This window comes from Peromyscus eremicus, chromosome 16_21, assembly GCF_949786415.1.
Source record: "Peromyscus eremicus chromosome 16_21, PerEre_H2_v1, whole genome shotgun sequence".
Taxonomy (NCBI): domain Eukaryota; kingdom Metazoa; phylum Chordata; class Mammalia; order Rodentia; family Cricetidae; genus Peromyscus; species Peromyscus eremicus.
The window spans coordinates 50,935,539-50,949,916 of record NC_081432.1 but is presented as its reverse complement, the minus strand read 5'-3'; the positions used below and the strand labels follow the sequence as shown (position 1 = coordinate 50,949,916).

The window sequence follows — 14,378 nt, the reverse complement described above, 5'->3', positions numbered from 1 at the left end:
TTCTTCTCACTTTGTATCAGCTGCTATTCGATTTTTTTGTTCTGTTATTTTTTGAAAGTTTTATACTGTGTAGCCCAGACTGGCCTCAAACTTGTCATCCTCCTGCTTCAGCCTCCAGAGTGCTGAGATTATAGGCATGTGTCACCATACTCCTCCCATTCATTCTTTTGACAATCAAAAAACCCTTTTCTCCCCTAGAGTAATGAATCAATTTATCAGTTATCTATTTAAGTTTACAACACTAAAACAAATAATCCTGTTAACATTTTCTATTTTCAAATGTGATATATTTTTTCTTTGGAAACAACTGAGCACCTGAAAAATAGAAATGATAATTTATGTGTAAATTTAATTTTGTTTGCTCAAAAAGGCACAGAAACCCCTCAGATCCCTTAATAAATACCATATATCTCCACAGCCATCCCCTTTTGGAACTTAATATTTTCATTGAGACCATTCACTGAAAACCATTTTATTATATTCAGTGGCAACATTTCATAATAGCCAATAGATTAAAAACAGACTTATACTTACTGTGCCCCACCAGAGAGCATCTGCATATGTAGAAAACTCTTTATTGGCATCCTTTTCCACCAGGTAGACAAGGAAGGATGAAAAAATAAGGACGAGAAATCCTATGTACCAAGCTGTGATTAATTCCTAGGTATAAAAGGAATGAAACATTTTAGAGGTTAAAAAGAATCTCTGAAAAGGGAAATAAGAAATCTATGAACAATTCAATAATTTTCCTACTTCTAGGAAGCATATGAAGGCTTTTTAAGTAATGCATTATGTACCAGAACCCCAAATAGCTTGAGCCACAGTCTGAAGTAACTGCCTGTCTTAAATTTATTAAACGTTATTGTAATCAATGGAACATTTTCAAGAGTTTTGCTATGTAGTGCAGAGAGAACATTTTTACCTTGCTGTGAGCGTAAACCACCGAGCCCAGCAACTTCCAAGTGCCTCCCCTTCTGTCCATGCGCACCATACGCAGGATCTGTAGGAACCGGAGACTTCTGAGCGCTGACGTGGCAAAAATATTACCCTGAGTTTTTGCAGAAACAACTGCTATTGAAGCGATAAGAACAATGGTATCTGAAAAAAACAGGTGGAGACAGCCATAAGTCCCATGACTAATAAATACATTTTATTTCTCAATAAAAATTTTTCTGAAAAGTTAATGCGCATCAGTTTGAGGCAAAAGTAAACAGAACTGAGCACCCAGCCTGACCTACCAGCACTTAGGTGCCTAGTGACTGCAGAGTGACAAGGCCCAGAACACGACCTACCTGTCACTTTAGCTCTGGTCCCTTGACCACTCTGAGCTTTTCACTGTACAATTTTGAATCACCTAACCTTCAACAAATTGGACAATGGCCTCCAGAGAGTTCAGTGTCTTGGGGAGCTGCCGAGTTATAAGGCTCTCTTTCACAATAACCCTGCTTTCATTAATTCCCTAGTCTGCAGCAAAAACTCCCAACTCAGCCCCCAACACCATGGCTCTGGCTTTCTGGTTGACAGGATGGAGGAATCTATGCACCCAGGAAATGTCCTTGCTTGGTGTAATAATGTTTCTTATTTATTGTTTTTGCCAAACAATATAGCATCCTCTGCGACAACTATTCTCTCCTGTTGGAGAGTCTGCCATTGTGCCTACTGTTTAACAAAGGTCTCCAGTAATCTGAATACTCTGTGCTCTGAGTATGCTCTTTTAGGTGAAAGCTTGGAGTATAAATCAAATATTACCTCTGTTGCAATACAGTATGCAATTATGCACCGTGTGCTGTGCATGGAAATGGATACTTAATGTTTGATATATTGCCATTGGGCTTAAACATATCAGCTCTTTTGTAATTGAAACAGGCAAAAAGCAGTTAGCAAGGCGTAGAAAAGACAAAGAGGACTTAATCACTTGAAAGTAAATCTATAGGTGGTAGGAAGAGGATTTTGAGGTAGTGATAACAAAAGGAAAAAGAATGGCATCCTTTGGCAATTTTAGTATTCACTTGTCTTTAGCATCTTCAAGTCAAATTTGCTTTTTGCTTCAAGTAGGTTGTGCATGACTGGGCTTCCACACTCCAAGGCTGAGTTCTGCTCCGTGGGTATTGGGTGTGGCATTTGAAATGTTTCTACGATCCTCAGGAATGAAGGGTGAGTAAATGTGTCTTCTTCATTCCATTTTTCCTTCGAGATGATGGGATCATTTTGTATAAATTGACAGGACCCATCTGAGTAATTCTCCTGATGCTCCTTCTTAGAGAAAGGTCAGTGATTGGCGGTGCAAGGATCAGCCATAGGGCTTTTCTCGTCAGACCTAGACTCTACCCTGTGAGGAGGTGCCCGAGGGCCCCAAAATGCATCCTTGAGTTTGTGTTCTTGAGAAGGTACTAAATGTGTTGATGTAGACACCAAAGACATATTTTAAGTGAGTAAAAGCTATCTGCAAATGTGCGATGTAATCTTATTTTAGAAAGCATGTGCATCAATTAGTGTAGGCTAGGAAAGCATATGCAAATTTGCATAGGTTATCACCATTAATTAGCTGCAGGGAGTAGACAATCAGGTGATATTAGGAATGGGAACATTTTATTTTCCAAATTATATATTTCCACAATGTTGAGGTTTTATTATACAAATATCTAATTTGATATCAGAAAACAAACTGAAAAAGTTCTAATGTACACGGAAGCCATGGTGTTCTCCATTTGGAGACTCTGTGCCAACAGTGACTTAAAGGAGACACTGATTTTATGACCCTAGTGGATGTTTTCGCTTTTATTGCATTGTATTCTTGCATATCACCAAGTACTCACTCCGTTATTTATGTACTAAAGTACTCAAAACACTGGAAATAAGTAAATGTCTCGTAGTGCTGCACAATATATAGCAAATAAAACTGATTTTCATGCCTGGCATTTTCTATAATTTTAAGACTGGATCTTTTAAAAATAATTTTAAATTGTGTGTGTGTGTGTGTGTGTGTGTGTGTGTGTGTGTGTATGTGTGTGTGTGTGTGTGTGTGTGTGTGTGTCTGTGTGCCTGTGTGGAGTTATATGTATGTGAGCGCAGATATTCACAGAGGTCAGCAGGTACAGGATACCCAGGAGCTGGATTTACAGGCAATTGTGAACCACCCACCTTGGCTGCTGGGAACCATACCTAGTTTTCCGTGAAGCAGCATGTGCTCATTACTGCTGCACAATCTCTCTAGATGCCAAATTTACTTCTGAAGTTTTTTTCTTTTTTAAAGATTAACTTACTTTTATTTTACACGTGTGACTGCTTTGGCCTCACGCATGTCTCTGTACCACATGAGTGCCTGTTGCCCACAAAGGCCAGAAGAGGACAGGAGAAATCCTTGATCTGGAGTAACAGATGGTTGTGAGCCACCATGTGGATGCTGGGATCTGAGCCTGGCTTCTCTGCAATAGCAGCAAGTTTTCTTAGTCACTAAGTCCTTCCTCTAGCTCCACAAACTTATCTTGTCATGAAACCTATTAATTAGAAATTGTACAGATCTCATTTTCCAGATGAAGGCATGAGGTGTGGAATGAATATACTGAATTTTTTTTTTTAAATCAACTGTCAATCCGTTAGACTAACACCTCCAAAAGCAGGCTATGAAGTTAGCACATTACAGGAAAACCAGAGAAAGTAAAATGAACACTGTCTATTTGAAGAAATTTTAAGATTAGTCACACAGTGAATCATACTCTAAATGTCTGAAGTCACCAAATATGCAAAGGTAACTGCAGATTGGATTCAATACTCCCATTGTAATTCTGGTCAGAAGAGGAGGTCAGAGTTCAGTAAAATGAGCAACCAAATGTCAGGGTGCACGCTTTTTTTTTCTTTTTCTCTCAGTACCACCCACAGCATCTCCTAGGCTAGTATGGAAGTTGGGAGTAATTTTTACTTATATCTATTACGTTTGTTGTCTGTTAGTTTATAGAATGGAATTTTCCACAGGATTGCAGCACTATTTTTTTGTTTGTTTTTTTTATTTGTCTTGTTCTCCACCTTTTAGGTAGCCCAAGAACTTTTTTCAGTCTCCTAATTAATTCTAACAGTACATGAAATGTGAAACTTATAGAGCAACCGTAGGTAAACAAACACATAAATGTACCTTATATAATGTATCTCGATAAACAGACACATAAATGTAGCTTATATGACATACCTCATTAAGATTTATAGTGCAAGGCTGGTGAGATGGCTAGACAGGTAAAGGTATTTGCTGCCAAGCCTGAGGACCCAAATTGGATCCCCAGAACCCACATGGTGGAAGAACTGACTCCCACTAGTGGTCCTCTGACATTAACACATGTGCTGTGGCAACCCTTCTGATAAATAATAAAGTCATTTCAAACACCATATGAAACTTTACTACTTTGTAAGCTAATTGAAAATATAATTAAAAAATAGGAGTTGAAGACAGATACTTTACATGAATAGACAATGGTTCTCCAGAAGAACTGGGTTATTACATGAAGTATCAGTGGCAGGCATGGGATACATCTTTAACAAGTTTTTGGTCAAGGAGCACTTAAAAGTCCCTGAACCAATACAAGCTTTTGACATTGTTCTTGGCTGCTCAGCATAGCTAGCTGGTAAGACTCTATTGCTGAAGACACAATAGGTTTTGGTAGCAGGATATAGAGAATTCAAATTGGAACCAACATAAAAACTTCTTCTCTTCTGACTGGCTTTCATAGTACTGGAATATGTTATGTAGGTCACTGGGAGAAAAAGAACATTAATGGTACCCTATAGCCAACCCTATATCCTAAAATACTAACTTTCCAGGCAAGATGTGCTACTGGTACAATAGTTACTGGGGTAACCAACTGCTTTAGGCTTGGATGTGAGGCATGCTCTACAGGAAAGGGTTTATGTTTGGTACTATAAACTTAGTCAAAAGCTCATGGCTTAGGAAGTCTTATGCTCTAAAGAGGAACCAACTATTGTTGTTTTGCTAAATGACATGTTGTTATACAGCCTTCTAATTATTTATGTTTTATGCTCAGAGATGAGTGCTGCCCTCAACTTTGGGCAGGGAAAATTCTCTTTTCTAGTCAGTAGTTAATTCAGAGTTCCATCATTGGTCAGAGTGTCAGAATAAACGACCCTTGAGTGTTCAACCCAAAATGGGAAATCTATATCAACACCACTCAAGGATCACAGGGCATCACAAATGAGGGGATGGAAAGAATATGTGAGCTGGAAGATGGGGAGAAGAGCTGCAAAGCACCTTGTTCTAGACACAACACAGCTACTATAATCACAACCTCTCTGCAGCTATGGTTACCAGCCAAGATCAGTCAATAGGAGGATGAACTAATTGGACTCGGTTATTAACTACAAGGAAAGAAGAGGACAAAGAGGACAGAGGATATATGGAGGTGCTTAGGGGGAGTGAGATAGAAAAGTTAGGGGTTCCTGAGTAGAGTGGAAGGGGTTTGAGGGGGCATCAGATCAAGATTCATTGAATTGTTTCAATGTATGAATGTATGAAACAACTGAAACAAATATAAGATTCTGTTAAAAATATAAAGATATATTTTGAAACATTGGAACTTAGTATTTGGTGAAGTTACTCCATGTTAGTATAAGTAAAAACTGCAGACAGCTCCTGCAGGCAAGTGATTAATTGTACACAGAATTATTAGAAGGTATTTAGATCCATTTGTTTATTGGTTTATGTATTAAGTAAGCAGTAACTGAGGGCAAGAATCAACCCTTCTATTGCCTCCCAGGGGTCATTTGTAAGTGTTCAGAGACATATTTTGTTGTCACAGATGGGAGGAAGTTGATTTTGGTATCCAGTGTGTGTGTGTGTGTGTGTGTGTGTGTGTGTGTGTGTGTATTACTGTATTCAATCATTCAGATCATTCCATGTACACATTGAGAAATTGAGGATTGTAGCAATCAATAACCAAAGCTCATCATCTGTAAGTAGCAAAGATGATGCTGAACCTGTGCTGCTAAAAGCTGTATTACATCAGTCTTTGGCTGAGTAAAGACCAGGGCAGGATGGCAGCGGGGGAAAGAGAAGTGGGAGGTTTTGAAAGCCAAGTGCATAATGAATCAAGAATAAATCATTATCACCTAAAGCATTGAGGAAAGATAGAATGCAGGGACGGTAGAGCAGACATAAAATTATGATAAGAACAGATGGTCTTTTTGAGAATGGATGAAGAGAAAATGGGGCTAGAAAAAGAAATAGAACAGCAAATAAAGAGTTCAAGACTGCACAGGGTGGGGGGAAGCAAACCTGTAGGTCCAATGCTCACCTCTTCCAAGGAAAACGGATATGAACACCTTGGGAAATGTTGAAAGACCACTTAGTGATTTTAAGCAGCCAAGTGAAAATACAAATATAAACTAGTACTGTATTATGGAGGTGGCTCACAACATAGTACTGAGTCATTCAAAAAGATTTATCAGTGATTTTCTTTTTATTTCAGACTTGAGGAAACTGCCAAAGATTTGAACAAAGTAAAGTCTATAATGGTATTTAAGACATGCTGGGATGTGAAGGATCTTAGCAGACTCCTCTAATTCAGCTCCAGTATTGTGTAGTCAGCAAAATCAATATGACTCAATCTCTACAGATGGCATCTAAAGGAGATTAGTCGCCAAAAGCTCTCATTATGAGGCAGATTCACATGCAAAAGGACTGGATCATGGACCCAATGCCTGGGTTAAAGCAAGGACAGTTATACGTCTTTACTCGACAGGTTTTGCTTTGTTGCTGTGACTGCAACTGTGAAAGCATAAAGCATCTGTTAAGACTTAGCTCAATGGGAAGGGACTTGTAAGGACTGAGAAAAGCATGGCTGGAAACTTCAACACTAGTAACTGTAAGAAGAGAGAAATTTTACAAGTAAGCCACCTGAAGTCATGGCTGGAGTCATAGACACACTGAGGATGCCAGGCTTTTAAAATCCTTCCTAGATTCTTAGAAAACATTCAGAAATTTCAGAAATTTCCCCTAATGTCATGGATTTCTCCCTTCTACTGAAAGTTCTTTTCATTTTTATTGTTTCTTGGAAAAATCAGAACAACAGCAAACAAGTAATCCTAAGGACAATATCACCCCTCACCTCCCTTTATGTTCTAATTCTTTGAGCTATTTCGAGTGGCCTTAAAATAACCTCAAATTTGAGTGATTTTTAAATGAAATATATATTTTAAAGTTATAAAATAAAAAATATTCATTAAAACACCAAAATAACGTAAGTATACAGAAGAGAGTAAATGAATTTATATCATCTATCAATTAATTAATGAAGTTTTTGCTTACTTTTGGTTGTGCTATTAAAACGTTGTTGAAGTCAGTATACCTGTGAATCTATTTTTATCAAAAATTATTTCTTTCATTTTTGGAGATTATACAATTATATAATTTCTCCCTTCATTTTCCTCCCTCCAAGCCCTCCCATATATCCCTCTTTGGTCTCTTTTAAATTCATGGCCTCTTCTTTCACTAACCTGTGCTATCTACATATATGAATATATATATATGTATATATGTGTGTGTGTGTGTGTGTGTGTGTGTGTGTGTGTACATATGCACATATATATTCCTGAATACATAAATATAGCCTGCTCAGCCTATGTATGTTTTCAGGGCTGACCACTTGGGAAATTCTTTTAAAGGATATTTTTTCTAGATAGAGGGTTGTTACATTCTAAATTTTGATTGCTATCAGAATGCCCTCAAGATGATGGCACTAATTTTCATGAAAAATGTTTGAAAACACTCATTTCTCTCTCTTTGCTAGTAAAAAGCAATATTAATGCTAACAATAATAGTAATAGATTAAATGCCCTTCTTATTATGTGATAAACATGTAGTTAAACTGTTCTAAGATGTCCATATCTAACCCTGTATATGATAAACCTTTACCAGTTGTAGGTGCGTGTGTGATTACAGATTCCTTGATTTCCCATTATTTTGAGTTATCCAAAATGACTTTGTTCATATTTTTCCTTACTTTATTTTGGTTAATCTGTCTGCTTCTTTAGATCATGGATGATCAGGATTGTCTTTGTAACTGTTCAACACAGGAAACTTCTCTCCCAACGGAGAAAGCTACCCCTGAGAAGAGGGTGCCCATGCAGGGGCTTTATTTACCTTTTGTCTCTTCTGAATGGAATGATGATTCTAACTAATAGGAAGTGAGTGGACATGGTATTTGCCACTTTCAGGCTGAGGGGAAGCTCATACAACTTATTGCTTCCTCTTTTCCTATGTGTCAGCTTCATGTTGTGATGAAGGATGTTCTGAGAAGCCATGTGCAGCTTGTTGTCAGCCTAAGTTCTTGAGTGACTGTCTTGAGCAGAAAAGTCCTTATCACATTCTGCTTCCCAGCAGGAAGTACCTTCATTAAACGAGTAGAACATTAACTTCTACTTTAAGTTACTATAACTTAAGGATTTGTATGTTGCAATAATTAGCATCACTCAACTGTTTTTATAATATCAAAATTAGAAAACCCAGTTTTCTAATGAAAATAGATGAATGGAAAATAATATGGTATTTACTTTCTATGAAGTAAGGAGTAAGGAAGTAGGAGCAAGGAGTATGGTGCCTATCCGTCTGGGTTCCAACCCTGGATATGTGCCTCATATCATCTGGATTTCCTCACTGAAGTTACTAAACCTTTCTGTGGCTCAATTTATTTATAAAACGAAGATACACAAATATCTATGTCATGAAGTCCCTTTAAGGAAAAAATAAATGCTAGTGCATAATAAAGAGCTAATTTATTATTATTATTATTATTATTATTATTATTATTACTACAATTATTAGATAGATATCATTCAGTAACAAGATGTTATATCATGTTTCAGAATATAAGATAAGCTATTCCCAATATACCACTATGTTGGAGAATTGATTTCACAGGAGGATACATAGAATAATTCTAATTTGCTTCACAAAAGGATGTTATAATCTTATAGTCTATACACACCCTACGTGTGTGTGTGTGTGTGTGTGTGTGTGTGTGTGTGTGTGTGTGCGTGCTTCCATCTCAGTGGTGATTGTCTTTGCATGGAAGTTTGTATAAAACTGTGGATGTAAAAAAAAAAAAAAACAACTGTGGATGTGCGTGCATCCAGTATGATCTAGAGCAAGCATGTATGTACTGCTCTTTTCGTGAAAAAGGGGAGAACTATATTTTTATTTTAGAGAAGTTATGGCTCAGGAAGGCTAACACATTGACCAAGGTAATTTATTTAGTCCAAGGTAAGGAAAGCGAAGGAAAATGGGTAACCTTTACTGAGTAGCTCTGATGTATGAGCCTGTGAAGTGTGCTTAGTACACAGATCCTATTTCATCACTTCCCATAATTGTTCTCCAAGGAGGCCCAGAGGTTATCAATGTGAAGTTCCTACTTCTGCTTCTTGCTAACTGTGTGGCCTCAGCTCTATTAATCTCACTGAGCCTGAGAGTTCTCACCTGTAAATAAGGAACAGAATCACTTTTCCCACAAGGCTCATGTAAGGATTAAATGAGATAGCACACATTAAGCTCTGTGTCTGCCTTAGTGTGCTTGGCAGCTTGATAACTTCTTAATCTGAAGGAATAAAAATATTAAATATATGTCTGTATCCTTAACACTTTATAGACCGTGGATTGATACTAAACACGTTTAAGAATCATTCTCAAGGTCATTTAGTTAGTAAGTGGAGCCAGGAATCAAACCCATAGCTGTCCGATCCTAGCTTGAGTCTTATTCCAGGCCTCTGCTGGGTAACTTACAGAGAGCAGAAATGTCAGTAAACAGCCATGCAGGCAGTAGTAGTCACTGAGCCTTAAGCCTGAATTCTAAGAAGTGCTAATAGCAGGGAGTATGTCAAATTAAAAACGCCTCCCATTTGATAAGATTTAGTCAAAACTCTCGTATTTCACACACACATATTTTAGATACTCCGATGTTACAACAGATCAAGACAGAGTGTTTGCTTGTCTTTTCTTGCATGGGACCATTTCTGCATAAGTTTGCTAATTTATTTACTGACACATGGATAGCATGTAGCACAAATACTATCGCCAACAGAGCAACAAGATAAGGAGAGATGGAAATCTTGTGGCTTCATTATATTTGCCCCCGTATATCAAGTCTAAACTTCCAAAAGAAGCAGGCAGTTAAGACACAGAGACATAAATACCCAACTATGTCTGGTGTAAGTCTCACTTCTGCTGTGTAGTTTAGGCCCTTATAAACTCCCAGGGCTGGTTTCTCTACCTTTAAAATGAGATGAATTAAACCGGAAACAGCCAAAGATTCTAATTCTGACTTTCTAGAATTCTAAAGGATGTTAGGCATCGTTGAACTATGAGACATCAGCAAGAGTGTTTGGGAAATGATATTTTCCAGATTTTTCTCATCCATTTGATTGATGGAGGACTGGGGGACACACACTCAGGTAATTTGCTAAAGATGCTACCGTGTACAATGTATACATTCCTTCAACACATTCTTTTGTGGTTATGATAGAAGGACCAGGGAGAGAACATGAATGAAACAGAAACGTTTTTCTGTCCTCCAAGAGCTTATGCTGAGAAGGACTGGCCTGACATCGAGCCAGTAACAAGATACACCGTGAGAAGCAAAGGTCCTGGAGAAATAAACACAAAGTGGATGGAGGGTGGAACCATAAAGGGACATGTGGCTGGAGTGAGGGGGTGACGGTCTGGGAAACCAGCTTGGAGGAGGTGACGTTTGAGCAGGGAGGGGGTGGTTGTGACCTTATGTAAAGAGAAAGTATTCCAGGTCATAGACTGTAAAGACTGAAGCAGAAGGAGAACGTATGTCTAACCAAGTGGTTCTCAACCGTCCTAGTGCTGCGACCCTTTAATACAGTTCCTTGTGATGTGGTGACCCCACCCCAACCATAACATTATTTTCGTTGCTACTTCATAACTGTAATTTTGCTACCTTCTGGAAACAGAGGTCGCCAATAGGGGTCACAACTGACAGGTTGAGAACCGCAGGTCTAAGGCGAGATTAAAGAGATGCAGTTGACTGAATGCAGTGAGGACTGGGTTTTGGGAACAGCTGCAGAAGGCTTTGGGGGTAAGGATATCAGATCTGAGCAAGGTATCCCACCATAGGGAATGGGCTCCAAAAAGCCAGTTCATGCACTCGGGATAAGTCCTGGTCCCACTGCCAGGGACCACACAAACACATCAAGGGAGGAGGGGCTTGGTCCTGCCTCAACTTGGTATGCCAGATTTTGTTGACTCCCCAAGGGAGGCTTTACTCCCTTTGAAGAGAGGGTGGGGGATGGGGTTGGGGGAAGATGGTGGGGGAATCAGGAGAAGGGGAAGGAGGGGGAACTGTGGTTGGTATGTAAAATGAAAAAAAAATTTAAATAAAAAATAAATAACTAGAAAAAATATTTAAAAAAGAATATCAGATTTGTATTTTATGAGGACCATTTTTTGTTGACATTGGACACAGCTTAGGAGTAAGCTGTACGGCCAGTTAAGGAGTCCTGCATGTTCTAGGAAAAGGTAAGATCAGCTTTACACCAGTGAGGGTGCAGTGGAGAGGCAAGCACCCAGAGTGGAGCTGGGGATGTGAAGATGGAGAGGTTGAATCCTGCTCAAGTTTCCATTGAAAAAAAGAGGCCCAGGCTGCATGCAGGGTTCTGACTTCCAATAGCTGGGGGTGAGCAAAGTGCTGTGAATGGAGAGGAAAGGCAGGAGCGCCGTTTAAGGGGCCAAATTAAGAGTTTCATCTGAAGCTTGTTAAATCCGACATACCTACCAGGTAACTGGTCCATAGCAAACGAGAAGCTATGGGGAGCAAGGGAGAAGTCAGGGTTGCATGTACAGGTGATGTGTTTTTGTTTGTTTTTTGCCACAGGACTAATTTCCTTTACTATCAGTGATCTATTAAAACTATTGCTTCAAAGCATGATCATAAGTGTTAAATTTCAGATGTAGGTCACAGAATGGAGGATAGAAGCAAGCTGTGTTTCTGTGTTTATGAAACAGGATTGAAGTGTTTGTCCCCCCAGAGGCATCATGAAGTAGGAGGTGAGGTGCACACATCCTACTTAATGCACAATGTGGCATATTGAGTAAATTATGAGTGTATTTCCATCAGCGTTCAATATCAACAGGATGAGAAATTACAATTATCTTTGGATAATTAAGAACGTGGCTTAGGGTTTTATGTTATTTTATAGAGAGCGTATAAGACTGGCTTTTATGTTGTTTACAATTTCCTTCTAGCACCTGTTTTTCACAAACACCAAAAGTCAAAACAGTAGCCAGTTTCACTTCCTGAACAGAGCTCCAAATAGTATTTGACTACAGACTGTAAGAAAGAGTTGGATTCCTACCAATGAGAGATTAGCATTGAAACTTCTACTGGAAATCCCCTGACCTCTGAGCACGGTAGAGTTCCGTGCTCAGTATCTCACACTGGATCATAACTCGAATGCTTCTTCACCAACAGGTTAATAATTCATCACCAGGTAACGCTACCATTGCAGTTTTAAATTCAGTCTGCAAACACCAGTGTCTCGCTTTTCAGACTCACAAGCACACAGCAATTCCGTGAGACTAACAGTCTTGGCAGATGGTTAAGTTTATTGCTATTGGGATATGTCTTTTTTTTTTTTTTCCTTTGAGAAACTTGACCCTTGTTTTCAGATGACCTGCAGGTTGTGATTAATCATCACCTATTACTAAAAGGTTTTGAAAGGACACATTCAGGGAGCTCTTCAACTAGACTGGGCTCTTTGGCTTTTGCAGTAGAGCTGCAATTTGAGCTTAAATGTCACCAAGCGAAGGAAACCTATGGGTGGGAATTTATTCTACGTTTCATCTTGGGAAATTGAGAATTACCTGGATCACCCGCCTCTCAATCTTTTCCAATGCACAATTTCTTATTTTAGAAATAAGAAATGGATACAGTCTAGGCACATGGCTAATCCTTGGGGATAAACACTGGGGTGTGGAAATGGAATTTTCCTTCTGTGGAGAATGAAGGGAGAGGGCTTTAAAGAAACAAATTTGAGTAAATACAAGGCACAGATAAATGTCTGGTCCTTATTGTAGCTCTGAAAGCCCTACTTACTCCCATTTGGAGATATACACAGGTTATATGTATACATATATGGTTTTAGTGAGATTATTAACCAAACAAACAAAAGCCCCAACTTTACTTATAAAATCTTTGCCAAACTTTGCCATCTTTATTATTAAAAGAGTTTCAGAACTTTTAAATCTTGCAAGTGCTTCTCTGTACTACCATTTATAATCCATACAGCTATGTGTATGTTTTTATCTGTGCTTTAAAAAAAATCTGTGTCCCAGACAGGCTTGAACAAGCTGATGTGGTAAGTTGTTTCAGAGAGAGACTCAGAATTCACAGTATCTGGCCTCTGAAGCTGCATCTCAGACTGCAGAACAGACTCTTATTAAAAATGCTAGAGCTATCAGCTACACTGTTTGGGACACACTTCCTCCTCATTATCGATCCTTTCAGGCTATGAGCTCCCTGTGAAGCCACATTTTATTTTTAAAGTGTGTGTGTGGGGGACCCTAAGACTTATAGAAAACATGTGACACTACAATCTAGGATTCTCTTCTAAAGAGCCTAAAGATGGCCTCTTGGAGTTCAATCCACTCAGGGGCTACACATTCCTAGTAACTAAATATGGGAAAGCATCAAGGAGAAATGTTTCAAAAATAGTTTCAGATGTGCACATTTTAACAGAAAATACTCCAGAAAACCACAGAAACTCGATAAGAGAAGGATTCTGAAGTCACAGGATGGCAAATGTCCCAAGGATTAGCTACAGCACTTTGATGTCCAAATTCCAAGCACGGATTTGGAGTCCATGGTGGGGGCTTGAGAGCAAATATTTAAAACATTTTGTAAAAGGCAGAAGTGGGAAAAAAATGAGAAAAAAAGGGCAGTAGAGGAGTAGAGCTTCTAGTGAAAGAATCTAGAATTACAAAGTGTGTAAAACAAGTACTTCAGTGAACAGTATAATCTCATTCACATGGCCGAACTAGAGACTTAAAGAAGCAGATTAACCAAACTAAAGTCAGTCCTCTGGAAGCTCCTGGTGAGGAGCTGAGGGTGTCACTTTTCGCCTTGCATTGCACAGTCATCTGCCATGTTCTCCCTTTCACTCGCTCCTGTCAAATGTGTTGGTTTCACTGTGTGGGTATGAATGTTTGGCCATGGCAGGTGCCGGTGATGTTCTTCAGTGGATGCTTGCTAGCTGGCAGTTTTCTGGCATTTCAATTCATTAAATGCACAGTGAGTGTGGCTAGAAATCTTGAGGACCTGGCTTTAAGGCTGGGTGTGTAGATAGTTTAAGGCCAGTGTAGA

General features: G+C 38.9%; 2 protein-coding genes across 2 annotated transcripts in view; both read right to left on the bottom strand.

The window, feature by feature from the left end:
- The window catches only part of LOC131926320 (glutathione S-transferase alpha-3), a 265,294-nt gene extending 262,822 nt beyond the window's left edge, over nucleotides 1–2,472 (bottom strand). Inside the window, exon 1 of the mRNA XM_059281668.1 lies at nucleotides 2,468–2,472. The gene's annotated coding sequence lies outside the window, so the exon portion shown is untranslated. The remainder of the gene's footprint in view (nucleotides 1–2,467) is intronic.
- Kcnq5 (potassium voltage-gated channel subfamily Q member 5) overlaps nucleotides 1–14,378 on the bottom strand; it is a 133,110-nt gene that overhangs the window by 104,657 nt on the left and 14,075 nt on the right. Inside the window, exons 3-4 of the mRNA XM_059281420.1 lie at nucleotides 923–1,098; nucleotides 535–660 (exon numbers count right to left, since the gene is read on the bottom strand). Of these exons, the coding sequence (XP_059137403.1) occupies nucleotides 535–660; nucleotides 923–1,098 (302 nt within the window). The remainder of the gene's footprint in view (nucleotides 1–534; nucleotides 661–922; nucleotides 1,099–14,378) is intronic.